This window comes from Coenobita brevimanus, chromosome 103 (assembly GCF_032717465.1).
Source record: "Coenobita brevimanus isolate Jiangsu-jjx chromosome 103, ASM3271746v2, whole genome shotgun sequence".
Lineage (NCBI taxonomy): Eukaryota > Metazoa > Arthropoda > Malacostraca > Decapoda > Coenobitidae > Coenobita > Coenobita brevimanus.
The window spans coordinates 11,001,960-11,021,711 of record NC_137056.1 but is presented as its reverse complement, the minus strand read 5'-3'; the positions used below and the strand labels follow the sequence as shown (position 1 = coordinate 11,021,711).

The 19,752-nt window shown below is 41.3% G+C and overlaps 1 protein-coding gene and 1 pseudogene across 2 annotated transcripts in view; both read left to right on the top strand.

The window, feature by feature from the left end:
• The window catches only part of Ppox (protoporphyrinogen oxidase), a 32,060-nt gene that overhangs the window by 1,065 nt on the left and 11,243 nt on the right, over positions 1-19,752 (top strand). The window contains exons 2-3 of one of the 2 annotated variants that reach the window (XM_080284813.1): positions 2,196-2,393; positions 11,206-11,320. In XM_080284813.1, coding sequence (XP_080140939.1) covers positions 2,212-2,393; positions 11,206-11,320 — 297 coding nt within the window. In that variant the 5' untranslated portion in view covers positions 2,196-2,211. The remainder of the gene's footprint in view (positions 1-2,195; positions 2,394-11,205; positions 11,321-19,752) is intronic. The other variant, XM_080284814.1, reaches the window with a different exon arrangement.
• Positions 11,730-11,848, top strand: LOC145415795 (5S ribosomal RNA; annotated as a pseudogene).

The window sequence follows — 19,752 nt, the reverse complement described above, 5'->3', positions numbered from 1 at the left end:
AACTTACTGTAATTCACTTAATTTTCACTCAGTACACTTAAAAATATTACTTAAAATTATCTGCCGCCTTGAAAAATTCGGAGTATTGGGATATTTGGATTATTGGTGGTTGGATTAAAGGATTTTTACTGTAGTATGAAGTCCAGGACCAAAGAATGTTGCTTTCAGAGAAGGGCTACAGTCCTGATGAGTTTGGTTTGTATGTAAAACTGCTGAAATTCAGCTAAAAATGTAAAAATTGCATATTTCTGCTTCCTGTTAAACTTGTCATGATAGTGTATTCATCCATCCATCCATCCATCATCCAATCCTACGTTGCCCCGTGAGGCATAGGAAGATTATATTTAATATATCTTGTCCTGCAGATTTAAAGGGTGTGTGGTAGGTGGTGCGAGTGTGGTAGATGGTGGCAACCATCATGTATTCACTTGATATAGTGCAGCCTACTTTGTCCTCCACCTTTATCTTTCTTTTTCTGTGTCTGCCCTCCCCTCTTCCTATTTTTATCATCTTTCCTCTCACTATTTTTTATTGCTTTCCTTCTTAGGTGGCTTTACACTGAGCGACAAGCCTAATGGTTTCTTAAAAGCCAGGAAGTCATTTACAGTGCTGGGTGGTAACCATAGAACCAACCAATATGTGTTCCTTACGTATCAGCAAGTGTGTTGGTGGAGGATTATTGCCCCTCCCCATAGAACAACTAATTCGGAGTCAAATGGCCACCCCTTGTGGAATTATGATGTCTAGCAATAGATAGTTAGATCAGTCAGGGGATGGTTTTTACAACTCCCCTACCAATGCAGTAGTAACAATCTATCTATCTATTGCCAGATGCCATAATCCTGCAAGGGGTGGCCATTTGACTTTGAGTTGGTTGTTTTACAGGGAGGGGCACTAACCCTCCACCAACCCACTTGTTGACATGTAGGGAGCACATATGGTTTGGTTATATGGTTACCACCCATTGTTGTAAATGGTTTCTTGGCTTACATGAAACCATTTGTAGTTAGTTAATGTAAATCAAATTGTGGGTATGAGGCCCAGAGAATAAAAAGTTGCATAGAAGTTTGAAGACTCGTGCCACCAGGGCCACCCCACCAAGGAGTGTTTTCAGAGGGAAGTGTCATACTCCCAAAGCACCCAGTTTGTCCTTCAGGATACACCTCACTATACAGTTGCGAGGACAAGCCAGCAAAACGTGGGTAATGGTTTTGATTTGTCTACACCAGATGCAAGACTATTTTTTCAGCTTAGAAGAGACTTTTGGGATGAAAGGGACTGAAGGAGCTCATGGCAGTGATGAATATGTTAGATGATTTTTCAAGATAACTAACATCATTATCATCATCCTACCCTCCCCTCCCCCTTTTTTTTTTTTTTTTCTGTAGGATGGGATGGTGGCAACCTTCATCTGCTCACTTGATGTAATGATGACTACTACTTCCTTCACCTTGATTATTCTTTTTCTGTGTCTGCTGCCGCTCTTCCTATTTCTCCACTCTTTCTTGTCACTTTTTATTATTCTTCATTCCTTTTCAGGTGGCTTTACATTGACTGGCAAGCCTGATGGTTTCTTATAAGCCAGGCTACCATTTACGGTGCTGGATGGTAACCATATAACCAACCCATACATGTTCCCTATGTGTCAACACATGGGTTGGCAGAGGGACAGTGCCCCTCCCATAAAACAACTACTTCAAACAGCCACCCCTTACAGGATTATGGCATCTGGCAATACATGGATAGGGTGGGGTGAGGTAGAGTCCAGAAAACAAGGAAAGCAAAAGCATGAATTTTTCAGTACATTCAGCAACATGCCCAGTGAAAGAGGCCAGACACTTAATCACACAAATTTCATGCCCTAGAATCTTGGCTTCATCTCACAGACACAGTCATCTGCATATTGCATTTTTCATTATGGATATGGGGTACAACAAAAAATATTTAATACAAACCATAATACAGTTGCTGCTGTCCTCAATTTACAAGTAACACAGATTTTCGGGTTCAGGAGGAGGATTCATTAATCTGATGATACTGATATAACTGAGTGACTCTAGTGCTTAGCTATACAAATATCCCTCATCTTCCTCTCTATTTCTCTGAAAGGAGGATATTGAACTGCAGGAAAGGGGTAACTTCTGCATGCAGTCCATCAGCTTCACATTCAGATGAGCCTGGAATCACAACAACAGATCTTCTGTTGTAGGCATGGCAGTGGCAGTACTGGGTGGAGGCGTTAGCGGACTGGCTGCTGCTCACTATCTGCATATGGGCCATGCACAAACGGGCAGAGTGGTGGTGGTGGAGGCCACCAACAGACTGGGTGGATGGATTAACACAACAACTCACAGTGATGGAGTTGTTTATGAGCATGGACCTCGCACACTGAGGTACAGCTGTACAGTATATTGTTCAAGTCTTGCTTATCTTTACATGACTTATGTAATAGGTCCATTATTTCACTACATTATGCCATTTACATAAAACTGCCAGCATATCCAGATCAATTCCAGTTATAACCTAAATAAGCCATTTAATTACATATTAAGTTTTGTGTTACTTAGTTTGTCAAAAGAAAATCAATATTGTACCATTAACCCCTGTAAAATATCTGTTGCAAATTTGTCTCAGTTACTGTCACACAGACAAGCAGTTTATTATATACAGTGCGGTAATTCCTCACTTAATACTGTAGGTGTGTCTAGAAACTACTGCATTAAATGAAAATATTTTAAAGTACGGATTATATTCCCTCAAGAAAAATTGTCTTTTCAAATATTATTATCATACTCAAGGTTGCAAATTAGTATAAAAATGTATTTGATGTTGTGATTGGTTGTATAAATATATATGTATTAAAATTTTGCTACACTCCACAAGCATATACTGAGTAATTTCTAATGGTGTACTGTATGAAGAAAACTGCTTGTAATGTATTTAAATACTAGTGATTAACCCCGATCATTTGCAGCACATTCTGAACACACAACAGTGAGCAGTGATGTGTTATGTCAAGTGTTCCTGTGTTGATTAACATAGTGGAGATTATATTAAGAGAAGTGAGCCTTCTAATTCACTTTTTCTTTTTCTCAAGAATATACCATTATACTATACTAATTTATATTAATAATTACTTTTTATTTGATGTAATCTGTCATCATCATCATCATTATTCCCATGTTCTCATGAGCTGTGGAGATAATAATGATAATAAAAATAACAGTACTATCTATCTATTTATCTATTGCCAGACGCCTCAATCCCGTTCGGGGTGGCCACAAACAAATCACCTCCACGTCACCCTGTCCCCCACCATTTCACTGCCCTGCTCCCAACTCACACCCACCTCTCTCACATACCTCTCCACCCCATCCCTCCATCTCATCCTCGGCCTCCCCCTCCCTCTCCCCCCCTCCACCTCACTCACATACACTCTCTTCGTCAGTCTTTCACCTTCCATCCTCTCCACATGGCCAAACCACCTCAGTGTATTCCTCCTAACGCTTCCTATCACATCCACATCCACACAACAACGCTCCTTTATATCCTCATTTGTCAGCCTGTCTCTCCATGTGACTCCACAGGCTCCTCTTAAATAACTCATTTCCACTGCTCTCACTCTTGACTTGTGCCCTTCCAACAACATCCAAGCTTCACTTCCATACGTTAGAGTTGGTATCACAATACTGTCATGTAGTAACTTTTTCACTTCCATGCTCCCTTCCCTGTTTCTTATCACTGCTTTCAAGGAACCAGCAACCTTTCTTCCCTGCTGTACCCTTTCAAGCACTTCACCCTCCAAACCTCCATCCTTACTCATCACACTACCCAAGTACTTAAACGTACTCACATTTGCCAATTCCTTACCATCCAACCTCACTGTACATTCGCTGACTTCACCTCTCTCAAAGACCATCACTTTACTCTTCCCTACATTCACCTTTAGATTCCATTTCTTACACACTCTCCCAAACTCATCCACCAAGCCTTGCAACTCTCCTTCGTCTTCACTCAACAACACAGTACCGGGTATCATCTGCAAACAACAGTACAGGGAGTTTCCAAACACTACCCTCTCTCACCAGGTCCACTCCAACATCCACTGCCCTACCTTGTACCTCTTTTATTACCCCATCCATGTACAGCTTCAACAACCATGGAGACATGACATCCCTATTTCAACCCAAGCTTCAAAGAGAAAAATTCACTCAGTTCACCATCCACACGCACTGCAGCCTTAGCACCATCATACATACTCTTCACGGCATTCAACAACTTCCCATCTACTCCATATATTCTTAATACTTTCCACAATACTTGTCTCTCCACCCTGTCATATGCTTTCTCCAAATCCATGAAAGCCACATACAACTTCTTTCCCTTCTCTAGAAACTTTTTCACTAAAGATCTAAGAATGAATATCTGATCTACACAACCTCTTCCCTTCCTAAAGCCTCCCTGTTCTTCTCCAACTAATTCCTCTGTTCTTTCCCTAACTCTGTCAATAAGTATCCTACCATACACTTTTCCTGTTATGCTAAGAAGACAAATGCCCCTATGATTACCACACACTTCTTTTTCCCCTTTTCCTTTGTGCAAGGGAATAATTATACCTGACTTCCAATCCTCCGGAACTCTATCTTCCTCCCAGGCCAATCTGCACATCTTCCACATCCATTCTGCTACTATCTCTCCCCCATGCTTCAGCATTTCACCACACACTCCATCAATTCCTGGGGCTTTCCCCAATTTAACTTTCTTCATTGCTTCCACAACTTCTGTCCTACTGATTTCTTCCTGTCTTCTCACCTCCCTCCTTCTCCCAGCCATTCCCCAGCCACTTATACTTGCATCACTTCCATCCTCTATGTTCAACAATTCTTTAAAGTGTTCTCTCCATCTGCTCACTTTTTCTCCCTTCTCCTCTAGTAATCTACCATTTTTATCTTTCACTTCCCTGCTTACTTCACTTCCACCCTGTCTTACTCTTTTCACCTCATTCCAGAACATTTTCTTACAGTCCCTCCACTTTACACTCAAATTCCTTCCAGATTCCTCAGCCTCTCTCTTCTTACTCTCTCTTACTAATCTTTTCACCTCTCTCTTTCTTTCTACATATATCTCTCTCTTCTGTCTCTCAACTTCTTCCACGCCCTTATTTCTCATCCATTCATTGTATGCTTTCTTCTTTTGTGCCACAGCCTGTCTCACCTCTTCTTTCCACCATGCTGTTCCTTGCACCCCCCTCCATCTTCTCTTCATCCCACACACCACATCACATGCTGCTCATATTTCTTCTGTGAATATCCTGCACACACCTTTCACATCCCCCATCAGTTCCAATTCATATTTGCCCAATCATTCCTCCACTTCTTTCTTATATTCTGCCTTTTTCTCATCCTCTTGTAACCTTTCCACTCTCCTTGCAAATACTCCTTCTTCCCGTCCTTCCCTTCTTCTATTTCTCCATCTTCTTTGGATCTTGATTCTGGCCACCACCAAATAGTGGTCAGAAAGTCCACTCCCCCAACCTCTATAAGCTCTTGCATCCATTACATATTTTCCCATCCTTTCATCCACACACACAATCAATCATTGCCTTCCTTTCATTCATTTCACCACCCACCCTTCTCATCACTTGCCATGTATACCTGTGGATCATTTTAAGTCTGAAGAGGGTATTGGCTATCACCATCCCCCTCCCAGCACAAATGTCCACTAACGCACTGCCATTCTCATGTATCTCAGCAGGCACACCCAACTCATCAACTATTCCATCCATCTTCACAATCCCTACTTTACCATTCATATAACCGATCAAAAACACTCTATCATTCCTTCCAAACTTCTCCATGCACACTTCCACATTTGTCCAGAACTCTTCTCTAACTCTGCTTGCACGATCCTGCGTTGGCGCATAGACACACACACAGTTGCCCACATTTGTAGTCCAACTTTCAATCTTACCCACACAATCCTTGACCCAACTGATCCATACTCTCTTATGTTCTTCTTCCATCTTTTACTCACAACTATACACACTCCAATACAATACTGTATTATAATATTAATACTACTACTACTACTACTAATAATAATAAAAATAATAATCTTGTTCGGAAAAGTGCGAGTTCTTCTTAAGGAATTCTCTAGCACATGACACTCATTTACCTTTTACAATGACGAGAATTGTGAAATTACTCATATACAGTACAAACTTTATCAGAAAAAAAAAAAAGTAACAGCAATTAAACGCTGTCATCGTCCATTGCAACACCTCTCCCCAAATTGTAGTTTTTTGAAAGAGAACGCTTTGAGTTGCCCAGTAAAAGATTCAACAGAAGTCAGTAGTTTCATGAATAATGGCAATTTATTATATAACCTAGGGGCTGAATAGGAGAATGACCACTCAGAGAACAATTGATGAACAGCTACAGGCTCATCGAGGCACAAGGAATCATCTTCACTTCTTAACATAACACTTGGGCATGCCGAAGTAAATTTAACAATTCAGCAAAATACCTTGGTATGTCAAACTTAAGAACCTTGAAAGTAATAAAACAGTTTAACCCCTTAACCGCGGGGCATCACTTTCGTGACGCTTGGAAGCAAGGGATCATACCGCGGGGCGTCACTTTTGTGATTTTGTGTTATTTTGAATTTGCCCAGGCTTTCAACTGGTGGCTTGTATCATCTATCAGTACTGCCAATGTCCAACACTAGTCAGCACTCCTAATCTCATCTGTACCTCATCCATTGTTGACAATTTAGCCATTTCTCCCCGTTCTTGACTTCCCTCCCTACCTCCCCCTCATTACCCTCTTCTCTCGCCTGCCCGGCCGTGCTACGCTAAGTAAATCTTCCCTGGAATTTTCCACTGATTTCATCCATTGAAATAAGCCCTATGCCCTATTCTTATATCAAATTATATATACAAAAAAGAAATAAGGTAAGTGATAGTGCCATACACCTGGAATTGGCTAATTATCACCTGACAACACCTCAGGTGCACTCGTTCGCTAATTTTCACTCTTTATTTCCCCTTGAAATGTGCCATATAATCTATTCTCATAATAAAAATATATATAAGAAGGGAAGGGAGAAGCCTAAGTGATATTTACATTCACCTGGAACTACCTAATTTATTATGTATTGTCTAGATTGGCATCCCTACGTCAAGTGGGGTTGGTGGAGGATTGGTGCCCCTCCCTGTAAAACAATTAACTCTAAGCCCTTGGCCATCCCGTCTGGGATACATGGCGTCTGGCAATGAATGAATGGAATGAACTAGATTTCCTGCCAATCATTTCATTGTGTATATATTAGCAGCTGTCACCAAGCTGACATTGGCAGCATTGCACTCCCCCTAGGCAGGCCACCACACTGTATTCAGTTTACCGTCGTCTTTCAAGGTGAAAGCACGTCGGATTTGCGCCTGTCCAATTCCGCCGCTTTTTAGCCCCATGCAAAGGGTCCTGTGACCTCTACCCCCTACTAAACCTCGTGTGGAAAGGAGTAAAGGGTTAAGTGACTGCTGTGGAACATGAACTGGCTAATTTGTCAATGAAAATTATAGACAGTGACTACGATCTTTGTGGCGAGTAAAACGGTGCAAGTGGAAATGTAAATAATGTGTAAATAATGTGTAAACAGCAAGTGAAGGCAGTGAACATAAATATAAGTGAACAGTGGAAAATAGTTTTATAAGTTACTGCAGGTGACAATGCATAACACAGTATAAATAAAACAGAAATGTAACTAATGTAAATAAAACAGAGAATGTAAATAGAAATGTAAATGAGTAGTAATATAAGAATACGAGTATATATGCTAGGAGTAATGAAAGTGAAAGTTTCACTCTAGCATGTATGAATACTATGAGTTATGAAAGTGAAAGTGAAAGAGACAGATTCACTCTCAATGCTAGTATACAGGACGAGAAAGTGAATGCTACGTACTTTACTGACAGAGAAATTGAATGTCTACAGTGACGATAAACTACTGTTACTGAAGGAAACATGGATAAAGACTGTAGATATATACAAGTGTTATATAGTAATAGAAATATAAAGTGTGAGTGTTTTTTTGAATAATAAATGACAAAACACCAGCAGTGAATGATCGCAAGTGGGAAGGTCATACGTGCTCGTAATTTTCATTGCTTTCACAATGTTGTTTTTCTTGGAGTATGTATTCCAAACTATTTGAGAATCATAGAATTGTGTTTCTAGTGATAATATCAGGCTGTGGTAATCATATTACGGGTTGCCGGGGAAGTTAAAGTGGAGACTTCGTTACCCAACTTCAGAGGTCTCCACAAGTCCCACGGTACTCGACAAAGGCTCAACAAACATCCCAGGAGAAAGCTGAAGGTATGTGCCATATGCATATATAATTTTATTATTCTAGGACTAATAACTGATTTTTGGCAAATATTTTTAGAGAGTCTGTCGGAGCGCGAATATGCCCGCGAGACACGCAGGTCAAGCAAAAACAACCCCGCGGCTTGGGGTTAAGAATGAGTTGTAGCCTTGAATGGTGGCCAGAGCAACGCAGTTAGAAATGAGGTGGCCAGGGTTCTTGGGGGAAGGCCAAAGATAAGCCACGCTGCTCTGTTCAACACAGACTGAACCATCTTTCAATAGATTATTTGGGAGACCAATCTATAATGAATTACAATAATCAGCATGAGACAAGACCAAAGCATGGACCAGTTTTAAAGAGGCAACATCTGTTCACCAGCTGTCTCACAGAGTATAGCTTTCTGATGTGTAGATTGCACCCCCTGACAACTTGATTACCTGTAGTGCGTTCTTTATAATTTAGTTTTGAAATAAAATATATACCCAAGTTTCAGATAAAACTAGCTGGATGAAGCTGTGGCTCACCAGTCATCTGAGTCAGGGCATTATCAGCATTATCACTCTACCCGTTTCCTTGAATACTGTACGCTTAATTTCTGTTTTACTATCATTCAGCTATGTCTCCACTTTGTCATCCATATTTTAATATCAATCATCAGGGGTTCCAGTTTATTCATGGTATCATTATTAATATCTGTCATCTGAACATGAAGTAGAGTGTCATCAGCATAAAAATGGTAGGACACATCATGTGTGTCAAGAGGAGACAATAAACTACACACATAAACTTTGAATAGAACTGGATCTAAACAGATCCTTGAGGAACTCCAAACAGAAGGGGAACTGAGCACAGGTAAATGTTGTCGACAACCACTATGATTTTCTCTGAGGTCTATCAGACAGATACAACTTAAGAAGTGAAAGAGCATCATAATGGACACTATAAAAATGCAGGTCATTTAGCTGTAGTTCATGATCTACTGTGTCAAAAGCTGCAGACAGATCCAACAGAACCAAGAGAAAGGATATGCCCTCACAGGTGTTTAGAACCAAATTTTCATGAATGTTCTTTAGTGCAGAGTCAGCTGAGTGGAATTTCCTGTATGCCGACCAAACGGAAGAAACAACTCTTTTGTTCCAGTAATGGTACAAGTTGATCTAGTATAGGCCGCTGAATACTCTTGGATAAAAATGACAAGTTGGATACAGGACAGTACTTTAACATTATTCTGAACATCAAAACCAGGCTTCTTATGTAGGGACTGGAGCAAGGCATGTTTTTCAGACTGCACAACTACCTTTTAAGAAGTATCTATTTACTATTTTACAAATAAAGTCTGCTGCTTGTTCATACACATCTGGCAACTGTGTCTCACTGAATGGATCAAATAGCAGTATGTTTTATTAAGACTTCATCTCAGGTGTAACATTTAACTTTGTTCACATCCAGTTCATGAAGTGATTGAAGCACATGGCCTCTGTGCACCGTGATTGGAATTCAACTGAGAATTCGTAATTCACTTCTTATGCACAATATCTTAGTTGTGATGGAATGAAATAAAATCAGAAGCCAGTTAGGCATCAGGTACTGAAATTGGTTTATCAGTTACAATACAGTTTTCTGATTGATTAGATTATTCATGACTGCATCCTTTTTTTTTTTTTTTTCCCTACCACATAAGACAACTTTATCCTGATAATACATTGCCTTTTGGGTTTTTACAGAATTGACAGCAGCCCTTCTTACCAACATGTAACGTAAATGATTCTGTTCAGTCCAATGCAAGCGCCATCCTCGTTGTGCTTTCATATATTGTCTGTGCAAAGAATTGATAGTTGGACCATACCACAGAGAATTATCATGTATAATGGTTATCTTTACTTCTTCAGGGCAGTGATGGTCAAAGATAGACCCAAGCTCATTATTATATATACAGTATTCACCAGATCATCAGAAGAAAGATCGTAAGAATCAGTGTTGTGTAAATGCTGATCAGCTTCACACATCAGAGGATGGTCAGTATTCCTGTATACAATATAAACTAAAGCTCTTTTACCCCTTTAGGGATGTAACTCTAAAAGGGAACAAGACGCAGTCTTAGTTTCCCTAACACCACAATCCGTGGGCTAGATTCATGAACAGACATGTGATCACCCCCCCTCTCATAACTTAGTGTTGTTTTTGTAGGAAGGACAAAGACTATTTAGTAGAACTTTCCCATGCCTGTTATTCTTTATAAACAAGTATACAGGTGTCATAGGTACAGGAGAAAAATTATCATTAGTCATTTTTTACTTAAGAGGAAAGGACAAGGGAAGGAGAGAGCTGAAAACTTCTATGTCTTTTGTTATACCTGCAAATTAAAACCTGAGCTATGTGAGGGAGCTTATTATAAATTTGTTTGTGAACTGAGCCATGGTCCATAGAAACTGCTGTACCCGATTGCTTCTAAGAAAATACTGGGTAAGTGGAGTTGCCATAGCTCTGTGTCAGTAGAAAAACCTGAAGGTTTTAGCTCCCCATTAATTTCTCTCTTAGCCACCTTTTACAACACAAAGAGGATACACCATTTGTTTACCATATCACTGCATCTGTTTAGCCTTATTCCCAGTCAGAACTGACTGTTCTTATGTATCCTGTCCAACACTTCTCAATCATGTCCTTTTCCCACATACCTACAGATGTTCTAACATCTCTCTCCACACCATCTTTCCATTTGAATCTCTATCTCCTTTGAGCCCTCACACCCCTAGCTGGCTTCTTCTATACCATAATCAGTTCTTATTCTGTGCCTCTGCATGGACCATAATAATATTCTACACTTATTCTTATTGCCAGAGTGATGGGCAATGCTGGAGCCAACACCTTGGCCTTGGCAGAGTCATTAGGACTAACTGACAGAGTGGTTGCAGTGCCCTACTCTCATCCCTCCGCACGGAACCGTATGATCCTGGTATGCTGCACAAATAAAATAAAGTAAAGTACAGTACTTCATATGAGGCGCTCTGAGCCAGAGTTGCGACTGTGCATTTTGCTTATTTGCTTTGACATCTAATTACCAAATTGTAATATACTTAAAACACGTCATGTTTATCACCATTTTAATCATCGTGGCTAGCACTTCCATGCTAAACAATACAATGCATATAAGTATAATTTTACCATTGTATAATTAGCCATGTCAGAGTTTAACAACTAATTACTGAAAATAAGCAAAATGCACGGTCGCCCCTCTGGCTCAGAGCACCTCATATAACATGGGTAATATTGGATTGCAGGATTATACTGAATATGAACTGCAAATGAATATTTGGTTGTTATATATATTATATATATATATATATATATATATATATATATATATATATATATATACCACGCTGAGTACACCGCTTCCCGTCCGATCAGCGAAGTTAAGCAACGTTGGGTCTGGTTAGTACTTGGATGGGTGACCGCCTGGGAACACCAGATGCTGTTGGCATCCCTACGTGTCAAGTGGGGTTGGTGGAGGATTAGTGCCCCTCCCTGTAAAACAATTAACTCTAAGCCGTTGGCCACCCCGTTTGGGATACATGGCGTCTGGCAATGAATGAATGATGAATATATATATGTATACAGTAACCCCTCCAATATCCGGATCAATAGAGCCATAGGCAGGTCCGGATAGTGGTCCTGTCCGGATATTGGGCCCCAGCTTATGGACTTGTACTTACGGACCCTAACTCTGAAAAACACCTATACAACTCCCTCTGGACATGCATTGCACCTATTTAAGACCCAAATCACACCAATAAGGGACATAAAAGACTGAAATAAATGCAAAAGAACCATAAAATGAGGTTTTAGAGGTGAGTTTATACAATATTAAACATTCTGGGTACTTACAAGTCCCTTGCTCTTGGACTGGTTTGAACCGCCAGTTTGCAGTCCACAGTTAATCCTCTGCACTCTAAATTCTAATTTCTTAACACTGCACAACACTGTAAATTCCTGTGTGTTCTAGTGGCAAGGTATTGAAGTTTATTCACTGTTTATTCACTAATAACAAGCACCTGTGGCTTGCACTGTTATGAGTATCTGCTCTCCATCGGAGTTAAGCTGTGACTGTTGATGTTGGTGGGGTAACAGAGTTGCCAGATCACAACAGCCACATTACCAATCTCCTCAACTTTCATTGTCAAATATAACTTTTCATTACCAAATTCAGTAAAGCTAGCATATATTCTTCACTAATTATATATACAAGTGGAAATACATGTAATCACTCTCCTTATAACTAACACCATGTTGATTATTTTCACACTACAGTATGTAGGGTAGCAGATTAATCAGAGAGAGCAAACAATCCACCATCTCCATCCTGTGTATCCTCATACATGTGAAAAATCCATTTGGTAATGCATTATTCTAATGCATTACCAAACGAATTTTTCATTATCAAATTGGCCCACACTTGGTAATGAAAAATACCAAATGGCAACCTGACAGGGGAGGGGGGAGGGGGAGGAAGGAAGGGGTGAAGGGACCATGGTGTAACAGCTGTTTGGCGCCAGGCGGGAATTTCAAATTATGGGAGGGAAAAAAGTCAGATTTTTTTCGAATTTTTTGCGGTTTTTGGCCCATTTTGGGAATATTGGATCCCAGGAGGATTATGTCCGGTTAGTGGGGATGTTCGGATATTGGGCGTTCGGATATTAGAGGGATTACTGTATATGTATATACAGTCAATCCTTGTAAATCGCGTGTTCATAAATCACGGCTAAGTGGCTGCCAGACTGCCAGCACCCTTAAATCACTGTTAATTCACGAAAATCGCGGACCTAGGCACCCAAGTGGGCCTTTTCCGAGGAGAATCGTAAACCGCGCCACTCAACCCAACAACCAATCACCACGCATCCCTGGTGGCAAGTGTGCATTCTAATGCCGCCATGTTGTTGTTGTTCTTGTCCCGCCAGTCCGCACACTACAGACCGTCGCCGTGGAGTACAAGAGTTACCTGCCTTTTTTGTGCAACTTCCCCTCACCTTCTACCTGCCATGGCCCATCCCGACCCCCCAATGAAGTGCTCTAAACAGTATGGCATCAAGAAGCTGCCGCAGTTGTCGTACAGTCAACGTTTGGAGCTCATTTGTCGTGTTGAGAGGGGAGAGAAGTTTTCAAAGCTGGTGAAAGAGTTTGGGAAGAACAAGTGCTGAGAGGTTCTAAGTTCTTCCCAACACCACCCCACTCCATTCACTTAAGCAATTTCATCATAGGATTAAGGTGAGATCCCTTAATATGTGCAGTGAATATTCCTAAATTTGTATGATTGTGTTTGATGGTGCCTAGATAGGTGTAGGTAGGGTGCTGTGGGGGCGAGCTGGCCAAAGTCCAGACCCAAATTAATTTTTCACATAAGAGTTATTATTCATAAATCACAGAATTCATAAATCATGGCAGTGGTCCAGACCCAAATTGCCGCGATTTACGAGGATTGAGTGTTGAACGTAGAGGATGGAAGTAATGCGAGTATAAGTGGCTGGGGAATGGCTGGGAGAAGGAGGGAGGTGAGAAGACAGGAAGAAATCAGTAGGATAGAAGTTGTGGAAGCATTGAAGAAAGTTAAATCGGGGAAAGCCCCAGGAATTGATGGAGTGTGTGGTGAAATGCTGAAGCATGGGGGAGAGATAGTAGTAGAATGGATGTGGAAGATGTGCAGATTGGCCTGGGAGGAAGGTAGAGTCCCGGAGGATTGGAAGTCAGGTATAATTATTCCCTTGTACAAGGGAAAAGGGGAAAAAGAAGTGTGTGATAATCATAGGGGCATTTGTCTTCTTAGTATAATAGGAAAAGTGTATGGTAGGATACTTATAGACAGAGTTAGAGAAAGAACAGAGAAATTAGTTGGAGAAGAACAGGGAGGCTTTAGGAAGGGAAGAGGTTGTGTAGATCAGATATTCATTCTTAGATCTTTAGTGGAAAAGTTTCTAGAGAAGGGAAAGAAGTTGTATGTGGCTTTCATGGATTTGGAGAAAGCATATGACAGGGTGGATAGACAAGGATTGTGGAAAGTGTTAAGAATATATGGAGTAGATGGGAAGTTGTTGAATGCTGTGAAGAGTATGTACGATGGTGCGAAGGCTGCAGTGCGTGTGGATGGTGAACTAAGTGAATTTTTCTCTTTGAAAGTTGGGTTGAAACAGGGATGTGTCATGTCTCCATGGTTGTTCAATCTGTACATGGATGGGGTAATAAAAGAGGTACAAGGTAGGGTAGTGGATGTTGGAGTAGCCCTGGTGAGAGAGGATAGTGTTTGGAAACTCCCTGTACTGTTGTTTGCAGATGATACTGTGTTGTTGAGTGAAGACGAAGGGGAGCTGCAAGGCTTGGTGGATGAGTTTGAGAGTGTGTGTAAGAAACGGAATCTAAATGTGAATGTAGGGAAGAGTAAAGTGATGGTCTTTGAGAGGGGTGAAGTTAGTGAATGTACAGCGAGGTTGGATGGTGAGGAATTGGAAAATGTGAGTACGTTTAAGTACTTGGGTAGTGTGATGAGTAAGGATGGAGGTTTGGAGGGTGAAGTGTTTGAAAGGGTACAGCAGGGAAGAAAGGTTGCTGGTTCTTTGAAAGCAGTGATAAGAAACAGGGAAGTGAGCATGGAAGTGAAAAAGTTACTACATGACAGTATTGTGATACCAACTCTAACGTATGGAAGTGAAGCTTGGACATTGTTGGAAGGACACAAGTCAAGAGTGAGAGCAGTGGAAATGAGTTATTTAAGAGAAGCCTGTGGAGTCACATGGAGAGACAGGCTGACGAATGAGGATATAAAGGAGCGTTGTGGTGTGGATGTGGATGTGATAGGAAGCGTTATGAGGAACACACTGAGGTGGTTTGGCCATGTGGAGAGGATGGAGGGTGAAAGACTGACGAAGAGAGTGTATGTGAGTGAGGTGGAGGGGGGAAGAGGGAGGGGGAGGCCAAGGATGAGATGGAGGGATGGGGTGGAGAGGTATATGAGAGAGGGGGGTGTGAGTTGGGAGCAGGGCAGTGAAATGGCGGGGGACAGGGCGACTTGGAGGCGATTTGTTTGTGGCCACCCTAAACGGGATTGAGGCGTCTGGCAATCGATAGATAGATAGAGTGTATACAGTATATATGTATTTACTTTAAATATATATAGGGGGTTTATTGCCCACGTAATGCCACTCAGGGATGAATGAGGCTGATCACTCTTATTTTAAATGCGAGGACCAATTTGCCTAGCCCCGGGCTCCTCCACTTCTCATGAGGCAACATAGGAGTGGATGATGGATGGATGGATGGATAGGGAAGTTGGGGTCAGGTTAACACATTAGATATATTATAATGGGTTTAACCCTTTAACCGCGGGTGTCATCCCAGAATGACATTGCAAAAACTGGACCAAACCGCGGGTGTCATTCTGGAATGTTTGTGAATATTTTGAATACTGCGCGTTGTTTCCGCGCGCCAATTGTTTCAAGGGAGAGTAGCTATTAAGTTCTTTCACTCCAGCCGACCCCCACCTCCCTCCTCCCACCCCCCGGGCCCCCACCTCCCACCCCCCGGGCCCCCCACCCCACCCCTGACCAAACACGCATCAGTATCTGTCCAGCTGTGTGAGTGACAACACCACTGATGTGGCAGTGAAGTGCGGGCAATTACAGTGCCTTTTACCTGCCTCAGTGAACACAGAGTGGGTGTTTATCGTTTGCGCAGTGTTCATATATGTTTATAGTATTATTATCAGAATGAGGTTGGCATTTGGTAATGGTGTGTGAGTGAAAAATAGTGATTTTAGATCGCTCACTTCTAATGGCACTGCCCATCCAGTGATAGTCAACGAAATCATGAAACCTACATCATTGCAAAGCCGAAGGTTAGTACTTTCTAATGGTACCTTATTTTTCGCTCTAGATTTATTCTGTGCAGAGTTATAAAGGTTTAAAGTTTGTTTACATTTTGGCTGGAACCCCCGCGGGGGGGGCCAGTTGGGTCAAAATAATGCCCGCGGTTAAAGGGTTAAAGGAGTCTTTGTACATAGATTCTAAATAAATGGATGTCTAGGCTGACTCTTTTAATCATGCATGCAGAGGGCCTCCTGTAACTTGTGATGTTACTTCACAAAACCAGCTAGATGGAGAAAAATGTTAAACAGTTTTTGATGAAAGAGTTCACAAGATGAAGGGAATTCTGAGGGAGAGAAATGTAAAGACATGGTATCTTAGTGACTTATAGTCACTCATCATGGCTGTGGACTGTGCCTAGCCATGAACATGAACACCTCTAAGGAGGCAATATAGGATTGGCTGTTACCTTTTATATGCAGTATATACACACAAACATACAGTGTGTTCATTCATTTATAATTCACATTTAGATATTTCCATGAGCACCTTATAACCAGAAACTATTTTGTAAGTACATACAAAGATCAGGGCAAGGTGGATTTTAAAGCAGCTTTAAGATAAAGTTATAGTTTAAGTTATTGGGCATTGTGACACCATACAAGTATTTTCTCAGCTTAGTACAGCGACCTCACGTCCAGTACTGTAATTAGGATCAGACTTCACTGCCATAATGGACTAATTCTGTACAGAACAAATAATAAACCTATCTATTGCCAGACACCTTAATCCCATAAGGGGTGGCCACAAACAAATCGCCTCCAGGTCTCCCCAGGTCTCCCTGTCCCCAGCCATTTTACTGCCCTGCTCCCAGCTCACAACCCCCTCTCTCATATACCTCTCCACTCCATCCCTCCATCTCATCCTTGGCCTCCACCTCACTCACATACACTCCTTGTTAGTCTCTTTCTCTCCATCCTCTCCACATGGCCAGACCACCACAGTGTATTTCTTCCAATGCTTTCTATCACATCCACATCCACACCACAACACTCCTTCACTTCCTCATTTGTCAGTCTGTCTCTCCATTGAGGTGCTCCCTACAGAAGTGAGGTAAGTGACCTGGAGGTCAAAACTGAGTTATCACTTGCACCAGCCTGGAATTGGTGTATAGAGTCTCTCTGTGTAGAAATTTGCCTCGAAATGGAACCAGAAAGATCTTTAAGGGTTATATTCCAGAAAAAAAAAAAAAAAAATCAATGTGTAACATTATTACCAAAGCAAGTGACAGCTGAGAAAAGTGGTTGACAGCAGAGTGTATCCCAGAGTCTTGAGCAACTTGATGCAGTAGTGAGGCAATGGTTGACCCAGACTCCGAGATACCCAAAAGTTCAATCCGCTGTTTTCTCGGGTTTTTGTTGGTGTCACTTGCCTCACTTCTGCAGGGAGTGCCTCAATTCCACATGCTCCTTTCAAATAAATCATTTCCAATGGTCTCACTCCCAATTTGTGTCCTTCCAACAAGGTCCATGCTTCACTTCCATATGTTAGAGTTGGTATCACAATACTATCATGTAGCAACTTTTTTTTTACTTCCATGCTCACTTTTCTATTTCCTGTCACTGCTTTCAAAGAGCCAGCAACCTTTCTTCCTTGTTGTACCCTTTCAATTACTTCATCCTCCAAACTTCCATCCTTACCCATCACACTACCTAAGTATTTAATTGTACTCACATTTCCATTTCCTCATCATCCAACATCACTGTACATTCAGTGACTATTTTTCTTGAAGACCATAACCTTACTCTTCCCTACATTCACCTTTAGATTCCGTTTCTTACAAACTCTCCCAAAATGGGGAAAATTATTTAGATCAGACGGAACTGTATTAAGACACAAAATCCCTAGAATGTAAACATTGATGAATAAGGACAGGTAGCACGCACGCATGCACACACACACACACACACACACACGAACAGCCAGAGAGAGCGGACGTCCCAGGCATCGCTCCTAACCTTGAGTAGTTTCAGGAATTTTGTCTGTCCTGTCTCCTAGGGTCTTTCTTTAAATTTAAAATAATGAAAGTTAGTAGACTACCAAAAATGTAAAGATTTGTTGGCAATAGTATACATGAATGTTTGTGGCTTATTCGGTAACAGCTGTTTAGGTACTTTACATTAACCCTTTAACCGCGGGTATTGTTTTGGTCTGACTGTCCTCTCCCGCGGGGGTTTCAGCCAAATGTAAACAAACCTTTTAACCTTAATAACTCTGCACAGAATAAAGCTAGAGAAAAAAATAAGGTACCATTAGAAAGTACTAACCTTCAGCTTTCCATTGATGTAGGTTTCATGACTTCGTTGACTTTCACAGGACGGGCAGTGCCGTTAGATGTGAGGGGTGTAAAATCAATATTTTTCGCTCACACATCATTACCTTCGCTCATACACCATTACCAAATGCCAACCTCATTCTGATAATAATACTATAAACATATATGAACACTGCACATACGATAAACACCCACTCTGTGTTCACTGAGGCAGGTAAAAGGCACTGTAATTGCCTGCACTTCACTGCCACATCAGCGGTGTTGTAATCACTATTTTTCGCTCACACACCATTACCAAATGCCAATCACTTTCTGATAATAATACTATAAACATATATGAACACTGCACATACGATAAACACCCACTCTGTGTTCACTGAGACAGGTAAAAGGCACTGTAATTGCCTGCACTTCACTGCCACATCAACATGTGTTGTCACTCACACAGCTGGACAGATACTGATGCGCGCTTGGTCAGGGGTGGGGTGGGGGGCCCAGGGGGTGGGAGGTGGGGCCCCAGGGGGGGGAAGAGGGAGGTGGGGGTCGGCTGGAGTGAAAGAACTTAATAGCTACTCTCCCTTGAAACAATTGGCGCACGGAAAAAACGCGGGGTATTCAAAATATTCACAAACATTCGAGAATGACACCCGCGGTTTGGTCCAGTTTTTGCAACGTCATTCTGGAATGACACCCGCGGTTAAAGAGTTAAACATGACCGAAAATGTAAACAATGAGGGAATGGAATTTCAAGGATTTGATGCTAATACTAATGTCATGGACCTGGTGAAAACATTAATTATGAGGATTAGTGAACTCGAAAAAAAAGTAGAGAATCTAGTGATAAAGGATGTGTCAGGAAATACGGAAACCACCATACAGAGTCTAATCCAGTCCAACGAAACAGCCAGTGAAGAGATTAGGAATTTGAAGAGGGAAAATGTTGAACTGAGGAGGAAACTTGAAGAGAGTACTAATAAAACGGAGAAGGTGAGTAATGTATTAGAAGAACATAAGGCAAAGTGGGCACACGTAGAAGAAGAACAGAAAGAAGTGGTCAGCTTAAGAGAGATCATCCAGGAAGAAAGGGAAATGAACAAGAAAGAAATGGAAGAAAATGTAGTGAAAATACTGAAGAAAAAAGAGAAAATAGTGAGAGAAACTGTAGGAAGGAACAGATGTGTGGTAGTATTTGGAAACAGGGAA